The sequence below is a fragment of the Bacillus rossius genome, chromosome 5 (assembly GCF_032445375.1).
Source record: "Bacillus rossius redtenbacheri isolate Brsri chromosome 5, Brsri_v3, whole genome shotgun sequence".
Lineage (NCBI taxonomy): Eukaryota > Metazoa > Arthropoda > Insecta > Phasmatodea > Bacillidae > Bacillus > Bacillus rossius.
The window spans coordinates 77,593,378-77,610,985 of record NC_086333.1 but is presented as its reverse complement, the minus strand read 5'-3'; the positions used below and the strand labels follow the sequence as shown (position 1 = coordinate 77,610,985).

At 36.9% G+C, this 17,608-nt stretch overlaps 1 protein-coding gene across 2 annotated transcripts in view; it reads right to left on the bottom strand.

Moving 5' to 3' along the window:
- LOC134532054 (probable multidrug resistance-associated protein lethal(2)03659) overlaps positions 1 to 17,608 on the bottom strand; it is a 72,444-nt gene that overhangs the window by 8,508 nt on the left and 46,328 nt on the right. For both annotated transcript variants that reach the window (XM_063368225.1, XM_063368226.1), the window contains exons 20-25: positions 15,725 to 15,895; positions 11,969 to 12,096; positions 9,078 to 9,323; positions 4,369 to 4,541; positions 3,193 to 3,322; positions 2,999 to 3,109 (exon numbers count right to left, since the gene is read on the bottom strand). In XM_063368225.1, the coding sequence (XP_063224295.1) occupies positions 2,999 to 3,109; positions 3,193 to 3,322; positions 4,369 to 4,541; positions 9,078 to 9,323; positions 11,969 to 12,096; positions 15,725 to 15,895 (959 nt within the window). The remainder of the gene's footprint in view (positions 1 to 2,998; positions 3,110 to 3,192; positions 3,323 to 4,368; positions 4,542 to 9,077; positions 9,324 to 11,968; positions 12,097 to 15,724; positions 15,896 to 17,608) is intronic.

Sequence of the window (17,608 nt, the reverse complement as noted above, 5' to 3'; positions counted from 1 at the left end):
TGAATCTCGCCAAAGCCTCCCTAGTATCAATTTCTTTGTTTTCATTACAGTACCAGAGTTTCCCGTTTACACGAGCTAATCTGCGGGTATGAATAAATAATGTGACGCCTGTAAAATGTTATTAGGAATATGAGAATAATTTCCTAATACTGCTTTATCTCTAACTGTGGCGTAACCAAGTGAAAAAAAAAGTGTTGCGGGAATATAACAGTTTAACAGAAGTAAACTTTGTTGTCAAATTAAACTTTGATTTTACGGTAAAATGGAAGATGTGGACATATCAGTGTGGCAGTATTACACAAAAAGTGGCGATAAGTCAACGGGAACCACAATTAACATGTTAGCTACTAGACTTTTACCTAAGTGAGTGAATGTTTATTTATAATTTAGTGTAGGCTTACATAACGTGTGGTGCATGTCAGTTGTACACAGGCAACTAAATTGACATTCTATATGATAAACTACAGTTTTATGTACAGAACAATATATTTTGAAAGTGATATCTACAGTAAATCTTGATTATTTAAAATTTTCTCATTCTCGTCTCGTTTCTCGCGAGAAAAATATTTTCTTTCTCGAAAATTTCTCGAGGCCTTAAATCTCATTCTCGCACAACCCTAAAATAAAGCCATCTGCCATGTTTACTAGATAGTCAAAGATATGATGAGACATGGAGCAACACTTTCCTGTTTGCCTAGAACAGAGATATTATTAATTGCCGCTGTAGACAACAGACGTGAATTCCAGACAAAATGATTTCGGCCCCCCACACACAATCGGTGTCAGTTCGGACTTATCAGTCGGAACTCCACAGTCACTGTCTTGTGTGAGCAAGGACAGTGAACTGATCAGTCCAGACTGATATACTTACCAAGTGATGACTTCACATCAAATCGGACTGTGGGGTCGACAGCACTCATCTGAATTGCCGTGTGAAGGAACAGAGTCTCGCCAGTCCAAACAATCAGTCTATTGATTCATTAGTCAAGTATTGTGGCAGAAATCTTTGTTTTTCACCAATTTGGTTACTTCGCGATTTTCCCCCCATCACCTTTTTCTCTAACTAAAAATGCAACTGTAATTGCAACATCCAAATGAAACTATACATGCAACAGAAAGCAGCAACCACAAGACTGATCGTTTGTGGGGAAGACTTCAGGTCAGTCTTAACCGTCAGTTCAGACCGTTACGTCCAAACTGAGCACCGAGACTGATCGTGTGTGCAGAGGTCCTCAATTCAATCCAAACTGTCAGTTCGAACTGAGCTGTCGAAACTGGGAGCTGGGCTGATAGTGTGCGAGGGCCTTTACATTCGGTAGTTTGTTTGCTATGTTACAAATCCAAGACGTACACCAGGCCATTACAAAATGGAGTCTTTTTCAGTACCTGAAACATAAATAGCTTTTTGGGAAATGTAATTATGTAAAATTAATCGTACTTAATGACAACTGCGATAATGTAAATACAAGATTAAGCTGCAAGGTATTTGCAAAATGTGATTTCATGCTTGTTGCATATGCCAAATATGTATAAAGTTATAAGAAAAAGCTGGAGAGTCATCCTGTAGAGTACTCTGCTTGTGGCTTAGTGTCTCGGCCCATCTCTACACACAACATTGCAAAACACTTGCAAACTGCAAGTGAAAAACATTGCTTACTGCTAGAGAATAAAACAAAAGAATTAAAAAAAATATACATACAACAGAATGTGTTTCAATGTAACGGGAATAAAGCGGTTATCAATCGTTTTACACAGTAAAACTGAATGAGATTTTCTAGGTGTCAAGGAATTAATATCAAAAAAAGGACTTTTTAATTTTAAGACAATTAAGGGGGCATAACAACCTTGAACTGATTGGATTCACGTTCCAAAATTTTTGCAAATACAGTAGAATCCCGCCGATGCGACCCCCCTCTGATGCGTCCATTCCGTTTATACGACCGTTTTTTGAGAAACCGTGAAAAATTTGAGCAGAGAAAGTCGAAAATTTGAGTAAAATCGGCTGAAAAACAAGTCTGTTACACTTTGTTGGGCTCTAATGTGTTCACGTTTATCTTGGCGAGCGCTGTACTGTAAGCAGGCAGGCATACAAAATAAGGCTAAAAATAGATACCACCCTTCTAGACTGTCCACGCTAGCCAATACCGGTAAACTTTAAGTGTGCGTGAGAGATAAAGATAAAGAAGATGAAGAGGGCGAGACCTGCCAGCCAATATATTTATGGGAGGGGGAGACGGATAAAAGAGAGCGAGCCCTGCAGTAAGCGGAAGTGGTCAAGGTCGACATTTACCGTCACACTCGCTAGCTAACGATGCTGCTGGTCGCCAGCCCACCCCCCCCCCCCCCCCCTTCTCATTCTTTCTCTCTTTCTTTCTTTCTCTCTCTCTCTCACACGCACGCACGCACACGCGCTTACCCTACTTCTCGCATTCCTGCACGTCAGCCGGACGGACCAGAGCGATAAGCGCCGCCAGACCACCCGTTGTGTCACGGGACGCAACCTTTCAAACGCCACACTAATACAGCCCGCAAGAGACATAATAAACCTGTAATAAAAAGTTATCATTTCAACACTAAATCGTCTGATTTTTCTATACAAAGATGGCGAAAATGGACACGTTGCACTGTGTTGAAATTTTTTTTTTCTTGGCAACGGGAGCTCCAATATTGCTTTCTAGGGTATCATTTTTTTCGGGAGACATCATGCTATTTAAATACTGTAATATGAATATAAAAAGTTTTCTTTTTTTACACAATAGACTATTTGAATATGAAATCTATGCGAACAAAGGCGATTTTTTATGTATTAGGATATATAAAGGGGGGGGGGGGGGAAAGGGGGGGGGGGGGTTAAAAATTGGTCCGAATTCTCTGTTGCGACCATTCCGTTTATAAGTCCGTTTTTCCGGGAACCGTGAGGGGTCGCATCAGCGAGATTCTACTGTATTTCAAAAATGGCTTCCAAAAGTGCTGGATGGATCAGGAACGCGAACCGTACCTTCTCGGCAATCCTGGCCAGCGTCTCGGCCATGGCCCGGCCCGTCTCCTGCACCATGCCCCACAGGAACCCCGACTGGCTCTGCAGCAGCACGTGAGGGCGGTCCAGCTCCTGGGACACACGACACGACCGTCACATTCCCCGTCCCTCCCGGTCAGACACCCCGCCATCCACGCCCCAGAGACCACGCTCACCACCGCGCTGCCCGCGTCCATGACGAGGATCCTGTCGCTGTCCATGACGGTCAGCAGGCGGTGGGCGATGGTCAGCACCGTGCAGTCCGCGAACTTGCGCCGCACCGTCTCCTGGATGAAGGCGTCCGTCCTGCCGCCACGAGCGATACAACTATACTTTACTTCCCTATAAACTTCTTAATGACTGAACGTAAAACAAGTAAGTTTTTAGGTCAATATCAGATAGCGGACTATTTCTAACGTGACAAGATAAAATTGACATAATTTTTTTTTCCACATACCTAAATACTTTTACAAATAGAAAATAATTTTGTAGGTGTAGTCAAAACAAAACAGTTGCAACACAATACAACACAGAATAACTTGGTAAAACACTCATCATTTAAGAAATTTTAAGGGAAAAACCAACACAAATGGCCCACACAATATGATGCTGGTCATAGCTTTCTGAATTGTGTACAGTAACCAACATTAACAGCGTATTTTGAAATATGCACAAATGTTCCGAATGCAGTGTCAAAATTATTAAAATAGAAAAATATTTTCAATGAATGCAAATACTTTACATTGCAAATAACTTTGGCAGTATGAGAAAACGTCAAAATTTTAAATGCACTAAGTGGTACAGTAACAAGACAAAGGAAATCCTAAAAATAAATACTGATCAACTTGCTGAAAATAACATGCGACTATGTGAAACATTATGTCACTTTTTTTACTTGCCAAATAATGTAATGTGTCAATATGAATACTTGGAAATAGGCATATGATTTTGCATAAAATACATATGATAAATAATACAGGTTAATAATAATTACAAACACAATAATGAAGACCCTTGATATACAACAATCCATTCAAATGCACAAATAAACAAACGTCCATCGAGAAAAAAAGAAACGCAAGTAACAAATAATGCAAAGTGTCAATATTAATACAAATATTTATCTAGGCATAAGTGCTTTAATAAATATTGAAAATAAGCATATGATTTTTAGTAATATACATATGATAAAAATAATACAGTATACAATCACACTACTGAAGACCCTTAAAATGTAAGAATCCAGTCAAAGGCACAGATAAACAAACGTCCATTGGGGAAAAAAGAAAGGCAAGTAAGAACTAAAGTAATTATCTCGTGAGTTGTGTGATTCGGCTCGCAGCGCCACCCACCGTGGGTCAACGTTGGCGGTCGCCTCGTCCATGACCAGTATCTTGTTGTTCCTGACGATGGCCCGGGCCAGACACACCAGCTGCCGCTGGCCCACGCTGAAGTTGGAGCCCCCCTCCGCCATCTTGTGGTTCAGGCCGGCCGGCAGGTCCTTCACCACTTCCTTCAGCTCCACCTGCCACAGGCGACACAACCACCAAGTCAGACCCGCCAAACAGCAGTGAAACACGATCTCAGCACGGAATCTGGGACCACTGGAACTGACAGTACATATAACCGTAATCAATTTGTTTGCTTTCATTTTACATCTCACCGACAACAAGGTCACGAATCACCGACTGTTTAGCACGCAGTGTTTTTGCTTACATATCCATAGAGACAAAATATTATGGTTCTTTTTTTAGTCCAATTTCGTTTTTAAAACAGATGATTTCAGTTTTATTGTTCTTATTTTTTATAAAAGCTGTTTTGCAATACTTACTCCAACAAAAGTAGTAAAATTCATATGCTACATTTTTAAAATAGAATAATTTATAAAATTGGTCCAAAAAGATACATTTAGAACAATAAAAATTAATTAGTTAGAAATTATGGTTTAAAAGTGATTCAAAAGAATATACACAAAATAAATTAATTTTTCTGTTCCATGCACTTCGGTACAATTTTAAGTATTGAAATTACATTCCTTGAATTTCAAGAATAACACGCCACTTAATTCAATGATATAACTAGCATTTCAGGGCTACATATATGGTGTAATGACTTGCATTTCTCTGTTATTTTGGTTTTATCGCAATTCACCACATAATATTGTCCCTATGTTTGGATACATGAAAAATAGTATCTATTGTACATAAATGTGTACTTGAAGAAATTAATATTTTCTTTTAAAATTACGTTGGAACTCTAATACAGAAATTAATAACAGGGTGCCAGAGGTATACCACATGTGAAAAATAAAATAATATACTTAATAATTATTTTTATTAAATCAAACATATCAACATGAAGAACCTAGAGTCATTATGTCACAAAAACAAATATTAAATAGCTAATTTAGTCCAGTCTATGGGATTTCGTAGATAACCTGACTCTTAAACAAAATAAATGAAAAGTATTTAAATTCCTGAAAGTGTTCACAACGTAAAAGTTTTGGGGTTGCTCCGGCTTGCTCGAGCATGAAATTCCTATCGGCAGGACCTCTGATCCTGTGTGTGAATAATTTGCGGTTCGTAATTAAGTTGCAGATCTTTGCCGAAAGTTAATAGTCACGTAATTTAATAATATATTAAAGTCTGTCCTGAATAATGTTCAATAAGTTGACGGTAAAAATTACGTTAGCGTCACTATACAAGGACGATGCAGGCCATACCTTATCTCTGGACGATTGTGATCGTTCAGAAAATACGTCGTAACTCACGGAAATTGAATGCAAGCCCGCTGCATTCAATGTCAGGGCGTCTCTGACTATTGCCCTGTATGCAGACGTAATCTTCACAGTGCTAACGCCGAAAATAGCCTCGCCACGTATAAATATTCCCCGAGGGAATTAACTTCACCACGCACTAAATGACATCATTTTCCACTCTTTTCTTCTTCTCTCTTGCTTAAAATGAATTGTTACTTGAAATAGGCCAATCACGGCCGCGACACGTACGCGTCCTTTTTCCCTAGGCCAATAAAACATCACTTTGACACTGGCATAGGCTCGTCGAAGCTGTTCCAAAGCCGCGCGATTATTTATATTAGCAGTTGTCATGACGAGGCAGCACGAGCTGCGCGCGCCGCCATGCGAGAAACAAAACAAAACAAAACACTGCCGAAAGTCCGGGAAGCAGAATTAAACTCGAACGTAAAACAATAATAAACAGTTTCAGTTAGTCTGATAATACTGTAGTATTACACTATGCGCACTAATACTTGGTGCAAACAAATAGTTTCAGACGGTTTCCTCTATGAAGCAGTGTCTCTCAAGATGTAATCTTTGTAAGTTAGTTTTGGTAAACTCGCACTGGTCATCTAGTTTTGTTGTGAATACAGCAAAACCTCGTTTATCCCGCCCTCAATCTGGTTCTCTGGATAATCTGAATCAGATTTGTAGACATTTTATTAATGTTCAAATAAAAATTTGAAAGTACATTAGTAACTTGCGCCATATATTCACTTTGTTTTTAGTTTGATTCAATGCACAGATGGTAGAGTTATGGTAAGAAAATGCTTTTTGCCAAGTTAAAAAAGCGCACTAGCTAATAAACATCATCAGACCGACACCATCTAACTCACCATGCTTCAGTCAAACACCATACGTGTTTGAAATAAAAGAAAGTGGAAGAATTACTTATTAAGAAATGATGTGAAAAGTTATTTTTATATTTTTTAATGACTTGTAAACAATATAGGGCTTATATACATATTTTTGTTACAAACCTTAATTTATCATAATAAATGGTAAGTCTACTTATTTAAAAATTTTGTTTTGCATATTACTCAACTACCCAGTGTAGGGCAACTTGCTAACACTTTGCACGAATGGCCCCACCTCTATGGAGATTTAAAAAATATTTCACATTGGGCTGTGTGAATCTGTGTAATTCAATATCTGCTTGTGTGGCTCTACGTTGGCATGTGTTGATGGTAACTAGGCCACAGTTAGGTGTTAACTTATCACAACAAATACACATAAATATACCCTGGGACAAATTATACAAGAAATAAGATAATACAACACTCACAATTAAAATATATACTTATTTATTTAAAACAAAAATAGTTCAAAATTTAACCTTATTATTATTTAATTACTTATTATATTTAACTTCCCTAACTGTTAAATGATATCACATATCCACATGTAATTTCCAACTATCAGGAGTTACGATGCGCACATTTAATTCACAAGCAATAGTCTTTAATTGGGGTTCGGCGATATTACACATTTTATATTCATAGATTTTAGGGATCTCAATTATTTTCCTCGGCTAGTTAGGTTCAAAATAAAGTCGGTAGAGCTCAGAGTCTCTCGCTCTGTAGGACCTCTGAGTTGCTGTAGTAGTGTGTAAAAATAAATAAATTTGTATCAAAATATCAATTTTATCGTCGTAGAATGTCAAATTACTTCAAATTATAATGTTTGTATTAGTTTTAGGCCGCAATGTGACGAATTACGGGAGTTACGTGACAATGTGCATGTAATGGAGGAAACAGATTTTTGCACTTTTAATTACTCACGTATTTACACTCGTAGGCCCTTTATCTTTCTAGATAAAGCCTAAATTAGTATCTAGACTCCCTAAGATACATAATTATTCATCCACTATCTGGGATGCCTACCACTAAATAGCTCATTTGTAGGATTTAATACAGCCGACGTCACGCAGTTCAGCTATCTTAGCTGGCCATTACATTTCTTCTCTAGCTTCTAAAATTAAGCCAGTTATCAATACTTAACTTAATTTCAAATGGCGGGCCGTGATTGGCCGAAAACCAAAATCAGTTACTTAAATTACTTAAGAAATCGTGAAATCCGCACGCAACAATAGCGCGGAATACAAAATTTCACGTACAATTTAAATCAAAAATTACCAAAACAATAATTTATATTATACAATAACAGGGTTAACTTTACCATTTACCGTCCGAATGTCAATTACTCCTTAGAGGGGTCACAACAATGTTCAATTTCAAATGTCAGAATCAGTCCATAGTCACATTCTCATAGATATACATAAAAATAATTTACTGTTTCTTAAAATAAATTACATATCAGACATAGAACAAACTATTAAATAAATCATAAATAATAATACTCAATCTGTCAAAACAATAATATGTTGCAGTACACCAGATTATCGGGATTTTCGATTGTTCCGATTGCCTCTGATCAAAATGCAAGTAACTTGCTAACAAAATCATTTTCTTTGGTCATCCACAGTAGATCAAGCATCACCCAAGTTTCCTGTTCCTCAAATTAACAATGACTCAGATAGTTCACCAAGATACAATAGCTTTGCATAAAATTATTGTTAGAATAATTTTTAGAACACAAATTACAAAATTGTACAACATTCTGATTTTAAAACTTATTTCTATTAATGATATGAATTGAATAATTATTAATTCAAAAATTTGATTAGGTTCTTAGATATGAAGAAACATAGTCACTAGAAGGTATGACAATTTTAAAGGGACAAAACGTAGTTTACAACATGAATAATTCACCAAAATCAGATAATAAAGTAATAAATTTAGAACAAATTTCATTTTACTCAAGCCGCCACGGTTTACTTAATGACATTAAAATCGTCGTAATTCGGTGATGATTACAAGTAAAGATAATTGGGAAAATGTTGTTACAATTTCTGATAAATCAAGTTAAAAACAAATAAACCAATTTCGGAAAAAATTAATAAAAGGTCTATAAATATGGATTAAAACAAGTTTCTGGATCAATTTGGAGCAAAATAACAAGTAACTCCAAAATATCTATGGAGCTTTACAATGTTTTTTTTCTTTCTTTAAGTCAGCATCGTCTTTCTTATCGCAGCAACAGACCGAGTAAATGGGCCGGCAATATGGCGACCAGAACGACTATTGCCATCAACAGGGTTCCTGTACTGCTGGTCATTTTCCTGAAATCTCCTTAATTAGTTTCAGCCAATGCAGAGAACGTCCTGCAAACAGAACAACGCGCGAGGATAATACGGTTGTGTACCTCGTCCAGAGTGTTCCACAGCACGTCGTCCGAGTACTGGTCGAAGGGGTCGAGGTTCTTGCGCAGCGACCCGGAGAACAGCACCGGCTCCTGGGGGATGATGGACAGCTTGGTGCGCAGGTCGTGCAGGCCGATGGTCTTTGTGTCCACGCCGTCTATGAGCACGGAGCCCTCCACGCTGGTCAGCCGGAACAGCGCCGCGATGAGGGAGGACTTGCCGGCCCCGGTGCGTCCCACGATGCCCACCTGCCCGCAAGCAGGTCGCAGCTACAGAGAGGCTCTAGCTACTGTACTTTTATAGTTATACATTTTTTTTTTCCACAATTAGATCATTCCTCAAGACAAGATTTTATGTTACTTTAAATATAACTTGGTTACTTAAAATGAAGATTTCTGTGGATTTATAAATTCTGTTTTGTACTATTTTTGCCAACAAAATAGTATAATGTTGTCAAGATGTGTTTTTACTAGGGATGTGCGAGTACCCGATATTTTCAGGTACGGTTCGAATCCATAATAACCCGAACCCGGAATTGTTGTACGTACATGGATTCGAACAGTATTACGAATATTCACAAAAGTTATAAATTAATTTAATACGGCTCAAAAATACTAGCAGTGAAAAATATAATTAGGCTACTATTACGTAAGTATTTATAATATGATGTAACAAAGAAAGATATGTAAATTAAATAATTAACACAGTGACATTAAAAGAATTTCGAGATTTTGAAAGCTTAAACTATAATTACGAATTTCGTCATATAGCAAACTATAAACTAAAAACAATTACATACCTACAAGAAAAAAATGTCTTGGCTATATATTGGAGAAAAAAAACGTTTGCTGAAACGTTTATAAAACTGAGATTTCCCTGTGGCGTGTAGTTTATTACGATTGAGTTGGAGAATCGAATATGTTTTGGTTTTCATATTTTAAAGTGTTTATTATTAATAAGGTTCACATAATTATAAACGTTTCAATCTCAGTGTAATAAATAATAGCCAGTAGTTACAGTTAAACAAAGAGAACACACATTATTTTTAAATTAATAAGTTATTTTTAATTATTTTGTGCTTAATATTCGGAATCGGATTCGTGTCTCAAATATTGCCAGGGATTCGAATCGGATTCGAACCGAACTGAAAATCAAGGTTTCGCACATCCCTAGTTTTTACAATAAAATAATTGTAGTGTGTCATTGAGTATGTGCATAAATAACCCTGTGTTGGTTTTTTAATATATATATAAAACCACGAGTAATTAAAATTTTTTTAGTTAAAATATCTAAGCAGTGCGTGAAAAGCACCATGAATGGCGCTACGTCTGCCGGCTGCCCGCCTGGCGGTGCCAGCGAGTGGCGTGACTTGCAGGGCTGGCAATACACTGAAGGGGAAAATCTAAAATAAACCAGCCTGAATATATATGTGTGTGTGTGTGTGTATACATATACTGTGAGTGCGTGAGGCCATGTAGCGGTGTTGATGGCTCTCCCTCCCTCCCTTCCTCATTGTAGTGAACTGGAACTGTACCCAGGCTTCACGTGATTATTTAAATATTTTTTTTAAGATGCAATTGTGACCCAACATTATTGCTTTTAGCAAGAGATTTCAATTCCATGTCAAAATGCAGCCAACGTTGGTGCTTTGAAAGCAGCACTTCAAAAGATGGCATTTTATGTTCCTCTAGCCACCCGAACACCCCCATCCCCCCAACATAAAATTCTGACTGTAACATGCGTTCTACTTTTTATCAAAGTAACTGACCATAAAGGGTAGCTTGCTTCATTTTTTTTAGGGATGTGCGAATCCTTGATTTTCAGTTCGGTTCGAATCCGATTCGAATCCCTGGCAATATTTGAGATATGAATCAGATTCCGAATATTATGCACAGAATAATTTAAAATAACTGATTAATTTAAAAATAATGTGTGTTCTCTTTTTTCTAACTGTAACTACTGGCAATTATTTATTACACTGAGATTGAAATGTTTATAATTATGTGAACCTTATTAATAATAAACACTATAAAATATGAAAACCAAAACATATTCGATTCTCCAACTCAATCGTAATAAACTGCACGCCACAGCGAAATCTCAGTTTTATAAACGTTTCAGCAAACGAAACCATTTTTTCTCCAATAAATAGCCAAGACTTTTTTTCTTGTAGGTATGTAATTGATTTTAGTTTATAGTTTGCTATACGACAAAATTCGTAATCATAGTTTAAGCTCTCGAAATCTCGAAATTCTTTAATGTCACTGTGTTAATTATTTAATTTACATACGTATCTTTCTTTGATACATTACATTATAAATAATTACGTAATAGTAACCTAATTTTATTTTTCACTGCTAGTATTTTCGAGCCGTATTAAATTAATTTATAACTTTTGTGAATATTCGTAATACTGTTGAATCTATGTACGTACAACGATTCCGGGTTCGGGTAATTGTGGATTCGAACCGTGCCCGAAAATATCGGGTACTCGCACATCCCTAATTTTTTTCTATTTGGATAAAGGAGTGGTAAAAAAAAATGAAAGGGATACACGCGTGTAAAAAATAGTAGCCTAATCCTTTGTCTTTTTGCTCATAAAGAAGTAGGAGGGGGAGAAAGAGATAGAAAAGTTGGCACAAGAATGCCACCTCACTCTCTTCAACAGCATTAAAGTATCAGAGAAAGCATACAAAAAGAGGAAAAAGTGTTAACCCCAGTGCTGTGTTATACAGTAAATTAAATTTTGTGATGTATGCACTTTGGTACAAACGTTGCATGGAAATAACTACATTCCTTGAATTTAAAACATTAAAATATTGTATATAAATAACAATCACTGCTCATCTGATCACACAAAGACAACCAAGTCTATAACTGGAGGTTCACATACCTTCTCTGAAGGGTTGATAGTGAAATTCAGGTTCTTCAGAACAGGTGGCTCATCGGAAGAATACGACAAGTACACATTTTTGAAAACAATTCTTCCATGTGATGGCCATTCCTTGGGTGGTTTTTTCTCTGAAAACATACAAAACATTTCCCAATATCAGGTTACCTGCTTGTTCTTTTGACATACGAAACAAGCAACTAATTAAACTGAAATTAGAAAAATGTTTGATACAAGTTCGGGCTCCTTGTTCATACACTTCTGAGGCCTGCAACTAATCACTTGTTACCTGCTACCATACAGTCAATTGGAGTCCTGTACATACTGGAAAATGACTTACTTGTTAAGCCAATAGTGTTGCGCATAATCTATGTTGAAACTGGAGTGTAAAAATCTATTAAACTTTTGGTTGTTGGTGGCACTGACCCTTTATCGGGTGCCACTGTGACTAGTCAATATTTTCTTTGTTTTTGTGTTATGAGAGTCCCGAGGGTAGATTGGTGTCGGTGGGTTTCAACGTTGTTGAGGACTATGGGTGTGCAATGCCTGTAATTCTGGCTGTGGGATGTGGAACCTTTATGGTGACTCCTCTGAGGACAATCCTGTTCATACAATTTATTATATCGCAAGTGAATGCGTTGTATTCCAGTCATGCGAACAAAGAAGCTCTGCAGTTGTAAACATCAAGGATAAAAGTTTCCTTACGAACAACTAACCAATATTGTTTCCATAAACTCTTTTCTATCAAGCTTAGCATGCTAGGCTAATTAGAAAAAAAAATTATTATTCAGATGATAATAATTTTAAAGGAATTTCAACAAATGTTAGAATAGTATTACAGTTGCATTATTTCAACAAAGTATATGTTTTTTTTCTAAACAGTAAACATTTATGTAATGTATGGCACCACATACAACACTAAATGGATACCACTACTACAAAGGGAGCATTAATCCTTTGGATATTAATCTTTTAAGCTTGAAGCAAGTTTAAAGACCAATTTACCTCTCCATCACAGAGCCTCCTCTAAATTGGTACTTTTCAGGAGTTTGACCCCCTTTTCCTACTACATTATTCATACCAGGAGCCAACAGGGAGAGAGGAGATGTGTGGGACAAGGAGATAGAAGGGGTGGTGAATGAGCAAACCCAGTTAGCTTCAGCTCTGACACGGTAACCTGCCATATGAGAGCGTTCGAGTTTAACGGAGTGTTGCTGCAGGTAAATAAGTTCATTACCCACTCTCTTCTAGAACTCAAATTTTTCGTAATCGAATCAGGAGCCAGCACCAACTGGTAAAATTATTATGTTTCTTCTGTAAGCGATTGAGTTTCTCTTTCTGTGGGCACGGTGGGTTATGCAAGTTGGCACCCCTGCCCATCCAAAATTCCTGTTACTCAGAATTTTGGGTTATTTCCTGGGGAAGGGAGTTAGTTTCACACCGGGAGTGACAGCGGAAAGAGGTGGGATAGACACACCTCCACAGTGCTCTGTCAACGCCGTTGTCGTGATGTTCCTCGCCTGGTCGCTAGTTATGGGCAATATGGATAAAAATCACAGTCAATCCAAAAAGATTCAATACTTTCTGTAAATACAGGAAAGCTTCACTATAAAGAACATGAAGGGACCAAAAAATAGTTGAGTTTGTTATACTGAAGTTCTTTATACTGAAACATAAGCATTGTTATAAATATGTATACCGATAAACACATGAAACACCTTAAGTGTTTTAAGGTTCAGTATCTCAGTCATTAGTCTATGGCCGCTTGAAGAACCTGTTCACATACTCTCTGCTGATGCTTTGTCTATGGTCAGGAGACACATTGTAGGCAGAGCTGCCAACCTCAAATCACACCCATCAGTAATGACAATTATATTAAAAAAGTACGCGTAAATCATGCACAATAAATTTTTCCTGAGGAATTATGACACACACAAGAGAAAACAAAGGACAATAATATGCAAAAAAAAATTAAAAATGTAGGCCTATGTATATGAATACAATGAAAATTAATGAATCAAAGAAAAAAACTATTTGAACAATACAATCATCTGAATATGTAAGAAATGTCATTAATTTGACAGGAAATTTTCAACCTTCAATTCAAAGTATTCAAAGTTATACTTTTGAACAATTATATTTTTATTTGCTTCTTTTATCCTGGTTGGATAAGAACTGTCTTATAAACAAACAACAGAAGACAAACAAAAGAACTTGTAAACAATAACTCTGCGTTCGTTACTTTCGTTTTTTCAGATGTAGCGAAAAAACTACGATATGGATTTATTGCTCGTCATGACTATAAAATGTTCCGCCTGTTTCTTTAATTCAATGTGCCCTCTACAGTCATCCCTTCCACCATGTGCAATCGAAAAGTCAAACGTGCATACATTACAAAACGCGTGGTGTTCCAAAACATTTGAAGACAAGCATGGCCATTCTTTTGAATAGTTAGGTCTTAGGTCGAAAGTTTTGAAGAATTGCGTTCTTTTTTTTATCCCCCAGATACACGCTTCATTTCTACAACCGGCCGGTAGCCTACAACTCACGTGGTTTCGGTTTCCTACCACGTTCGTGCAACTTTGGATTTCACTCAAAAATTGAAATTAAAAAAATCGAAGGGTTGGGTTAGGTTAGTCACAACATGCTTGTTTTCATTGATTTAGCGGCTGAAGTGGCGTTAATACCGAAACGCAAAACTTCGGAAATCTTCGGAAATTCTTGCAGGGAACCGAAACTACGTGAGTTGTAGGCTTCCCACAACCGGCACTGAAGAACACAACAATATTGAAAAAAGGAAAAAAATTTCACGTCTGTAGACACGACAAAAACAATATGGTGAAAAAAATGAATTTCAAGAAATAAATTAAAACAGCACAGGTTAGCCAAAGTACCGTACAAAAATTATCGTGATGTAAGTAGCCAACAAACGAAAAGTCCGAGAATATGTACTATTTGTATCGTACAATGGACGTAATACCATCCCATTATTATTTCAAAACACGAGAATTAATCTACTCATGTCGACAGTACATGCGCACACATACTAGTTCCGTTATTGTTTTTGTTTACGTACACGCTGTTACGTTTGAATAAGAAAATTAAAAATAAAGTACAAGTTTTTGGATGGTAATTTTTTTCCAAATTTGCCTCAAGGTTGTTCGTTCAAGTGAATATTTTTGTTTCAGGAAGAAACGGACCGTCGTAAAATTCGTTAAGATGAAATAAAATTCAAGGTTATTATATACGTTTTTGGCGGGACCAAACAATGAGTTCGGTTAAGTGAAGTGTTCGTTTAACTGAAGTTCGTTGTACTGGTGCTTTCCTGTAGTAACAGTGCAAGTCTCCAGAAATTCACTGTTTATTTTTAGTAATAAGTCAGTAAATTAATAGAATTATTTATAATAAGGATTTTTAGTAGATTACAAAAAAAATTACTTAAATGCATATAATTTTAGCATAGCACAAATTTACATTATGCCTTTGAATAATTGACTAACACAGCATTTAAGTTGTGTAATTAGACTAAAAGATGGCTACGGAACTAAAAAAAAAACACAGGTAAATAGAATATATGGGTGACACCTGAATGGATGAAATTATTGTACTTTTATCATGGGAATCAGTTTTTTTTTAGTTACCGGCTGGAAATAATTATATAGTTAATCCATAAACTTGGGAATATCGGCCGGTAGAGGCTCTAAAAGATCGCACTTGTACATCACTTCAACACGTGACAGTGCTGTGTGTGTCGGTTACCTGGCGGAGCCTCCAGAGGCCCTTCGTCCTCCAGGCTGCTGTACTCCATGACTCGCTCCACGGCCGTCATCTGGTTCTCCAGTTCGGCGGACTGCCGCATGAACCACTGGAAGGTGCCGGTCAGCCCCAGGGACTGCGAGATGGCCAGGCCGACGCTCCCGCCAAACGTATCTGCAGAGCAAGAGCACAGTGGACGGCTGCTGCGTTTTGGGAACAGAACTTCGCCTCGCTCCTTACCTCAACCCAAATTGGCACAGGGCCAAATGCACAAACTGCAATAACATATATGACGAGGTGATGTCTACTGTACCAATAATAAAAACTGGAAAATAGATCTGCACCTTCAAATAAAGACAGGAAGCCACTTGATCGTGGGATAAAAGTAGCACAACTATGCTTGCCCAGATCAGGGTCGCTACACATTTCTGGATATGAAAATCCCAGACTTTTCCAGGTTTTTCATTCTATACGGAAACTTTTTGAGACCATTACACATGATTGTAATCGTAGTTGGTAACTTTTTTTCTGTAAAGTTCGTAGGCTGCAATTTTGTTCCAGCATATTGCAGCACGACTATCTGATAATTTGCATAAGAAATGTCATTTTAGAAAGTTAATCTCTTAGCATTAGTTAACTTAAGAATGGTATTTAATGAGTTGTTTAACTATATCCATTTATACTTCAAGTAGAACCAATAAATTAACAGTCAAAAATGTACCAAATCATAAATTTTTAATATTCGTATGTGCAGGCTCACAAATGAACTAACACACAATTATAAAAAGATTAAATTTGTAAGGTACTTATACATTTCAAAGGATTAATAGTAAATTTGCTATTTTTCAAGTTTAAAATACCAAATATATAAAATGTTCGTAGAATGTAAAAGTATTTCAGACATTTCAAAATACTGGTAAGTCTATACATACACCTAAAATAAAAACTTTTGATAGGTAGGTAAATAAAATCATCATTCACAACATTTTAAGGCTGTTGCTTGGCAAATGAAGTTATTTAACCTTCTAATAGTTGGGCTTCCTTCTGCGACTCTTTTAAATTTTTTTGTTTCTTTACTTGCAATGCTTGAACCATCGGTATTATAACTATGCTATAATCACAGTGCGTCACGGAAGTTACAATAATTTTTCCGTCTAATGCTCGCAACAATTAGGTAGTCAAAATAGCTAAACTATTGGTCTCAATGTACATCACAGAGACATACTATTCCAATATAAGTGCAAGTCATTCTAATAATAGAGTACAAAATGTACTCCAGGATAGTTTCGCTATCATAAAGTTTCATTTGACACACCAACACGCTTGGTACGTCCCCTGACGATCACAAAATGACTAAATATGAGTTAATGGCGCCAGATACGGTTCAGCCATCTGGACAAAATCAACAAAAGTTATTTCTGCGAATGCGCAGAATTTGGGCAACAGAACAGCAACGAATAGGACGCCAAAATCCGTTGCCTAAAAATAAGGGAATGGCCGTGTCCCATTGTGCACTAGGAATACGGTTAGGGTACAGGTGTGGCATATTCAACACATAAACCCTTATTTTTGTGTCTATGAAAACCGGCCTAAATTCAATGAGCAAGTACCCACATCAAGATTAAAATATAACTGTCAATGCTTTTAAAACCTAAGCGTATACAGAGTCTGTTTGCAACAATGAGTATATTATTTTTGCCTTCTTCAATACTAAAAAATAAAGAAATAAATTTTAAATGCGTAGAAAGAAAAAGTGGTTCGGTGATTACACTAGTGTGTGTGCCAGGGATAGCTAAAAAGGGAGAATGAGAAAAGCAGGAAGTACATGAGAGTAGGCGTTATCACAGAAGGGAGACATTGACAACTTGATAGAAGTGGAGGGTAACC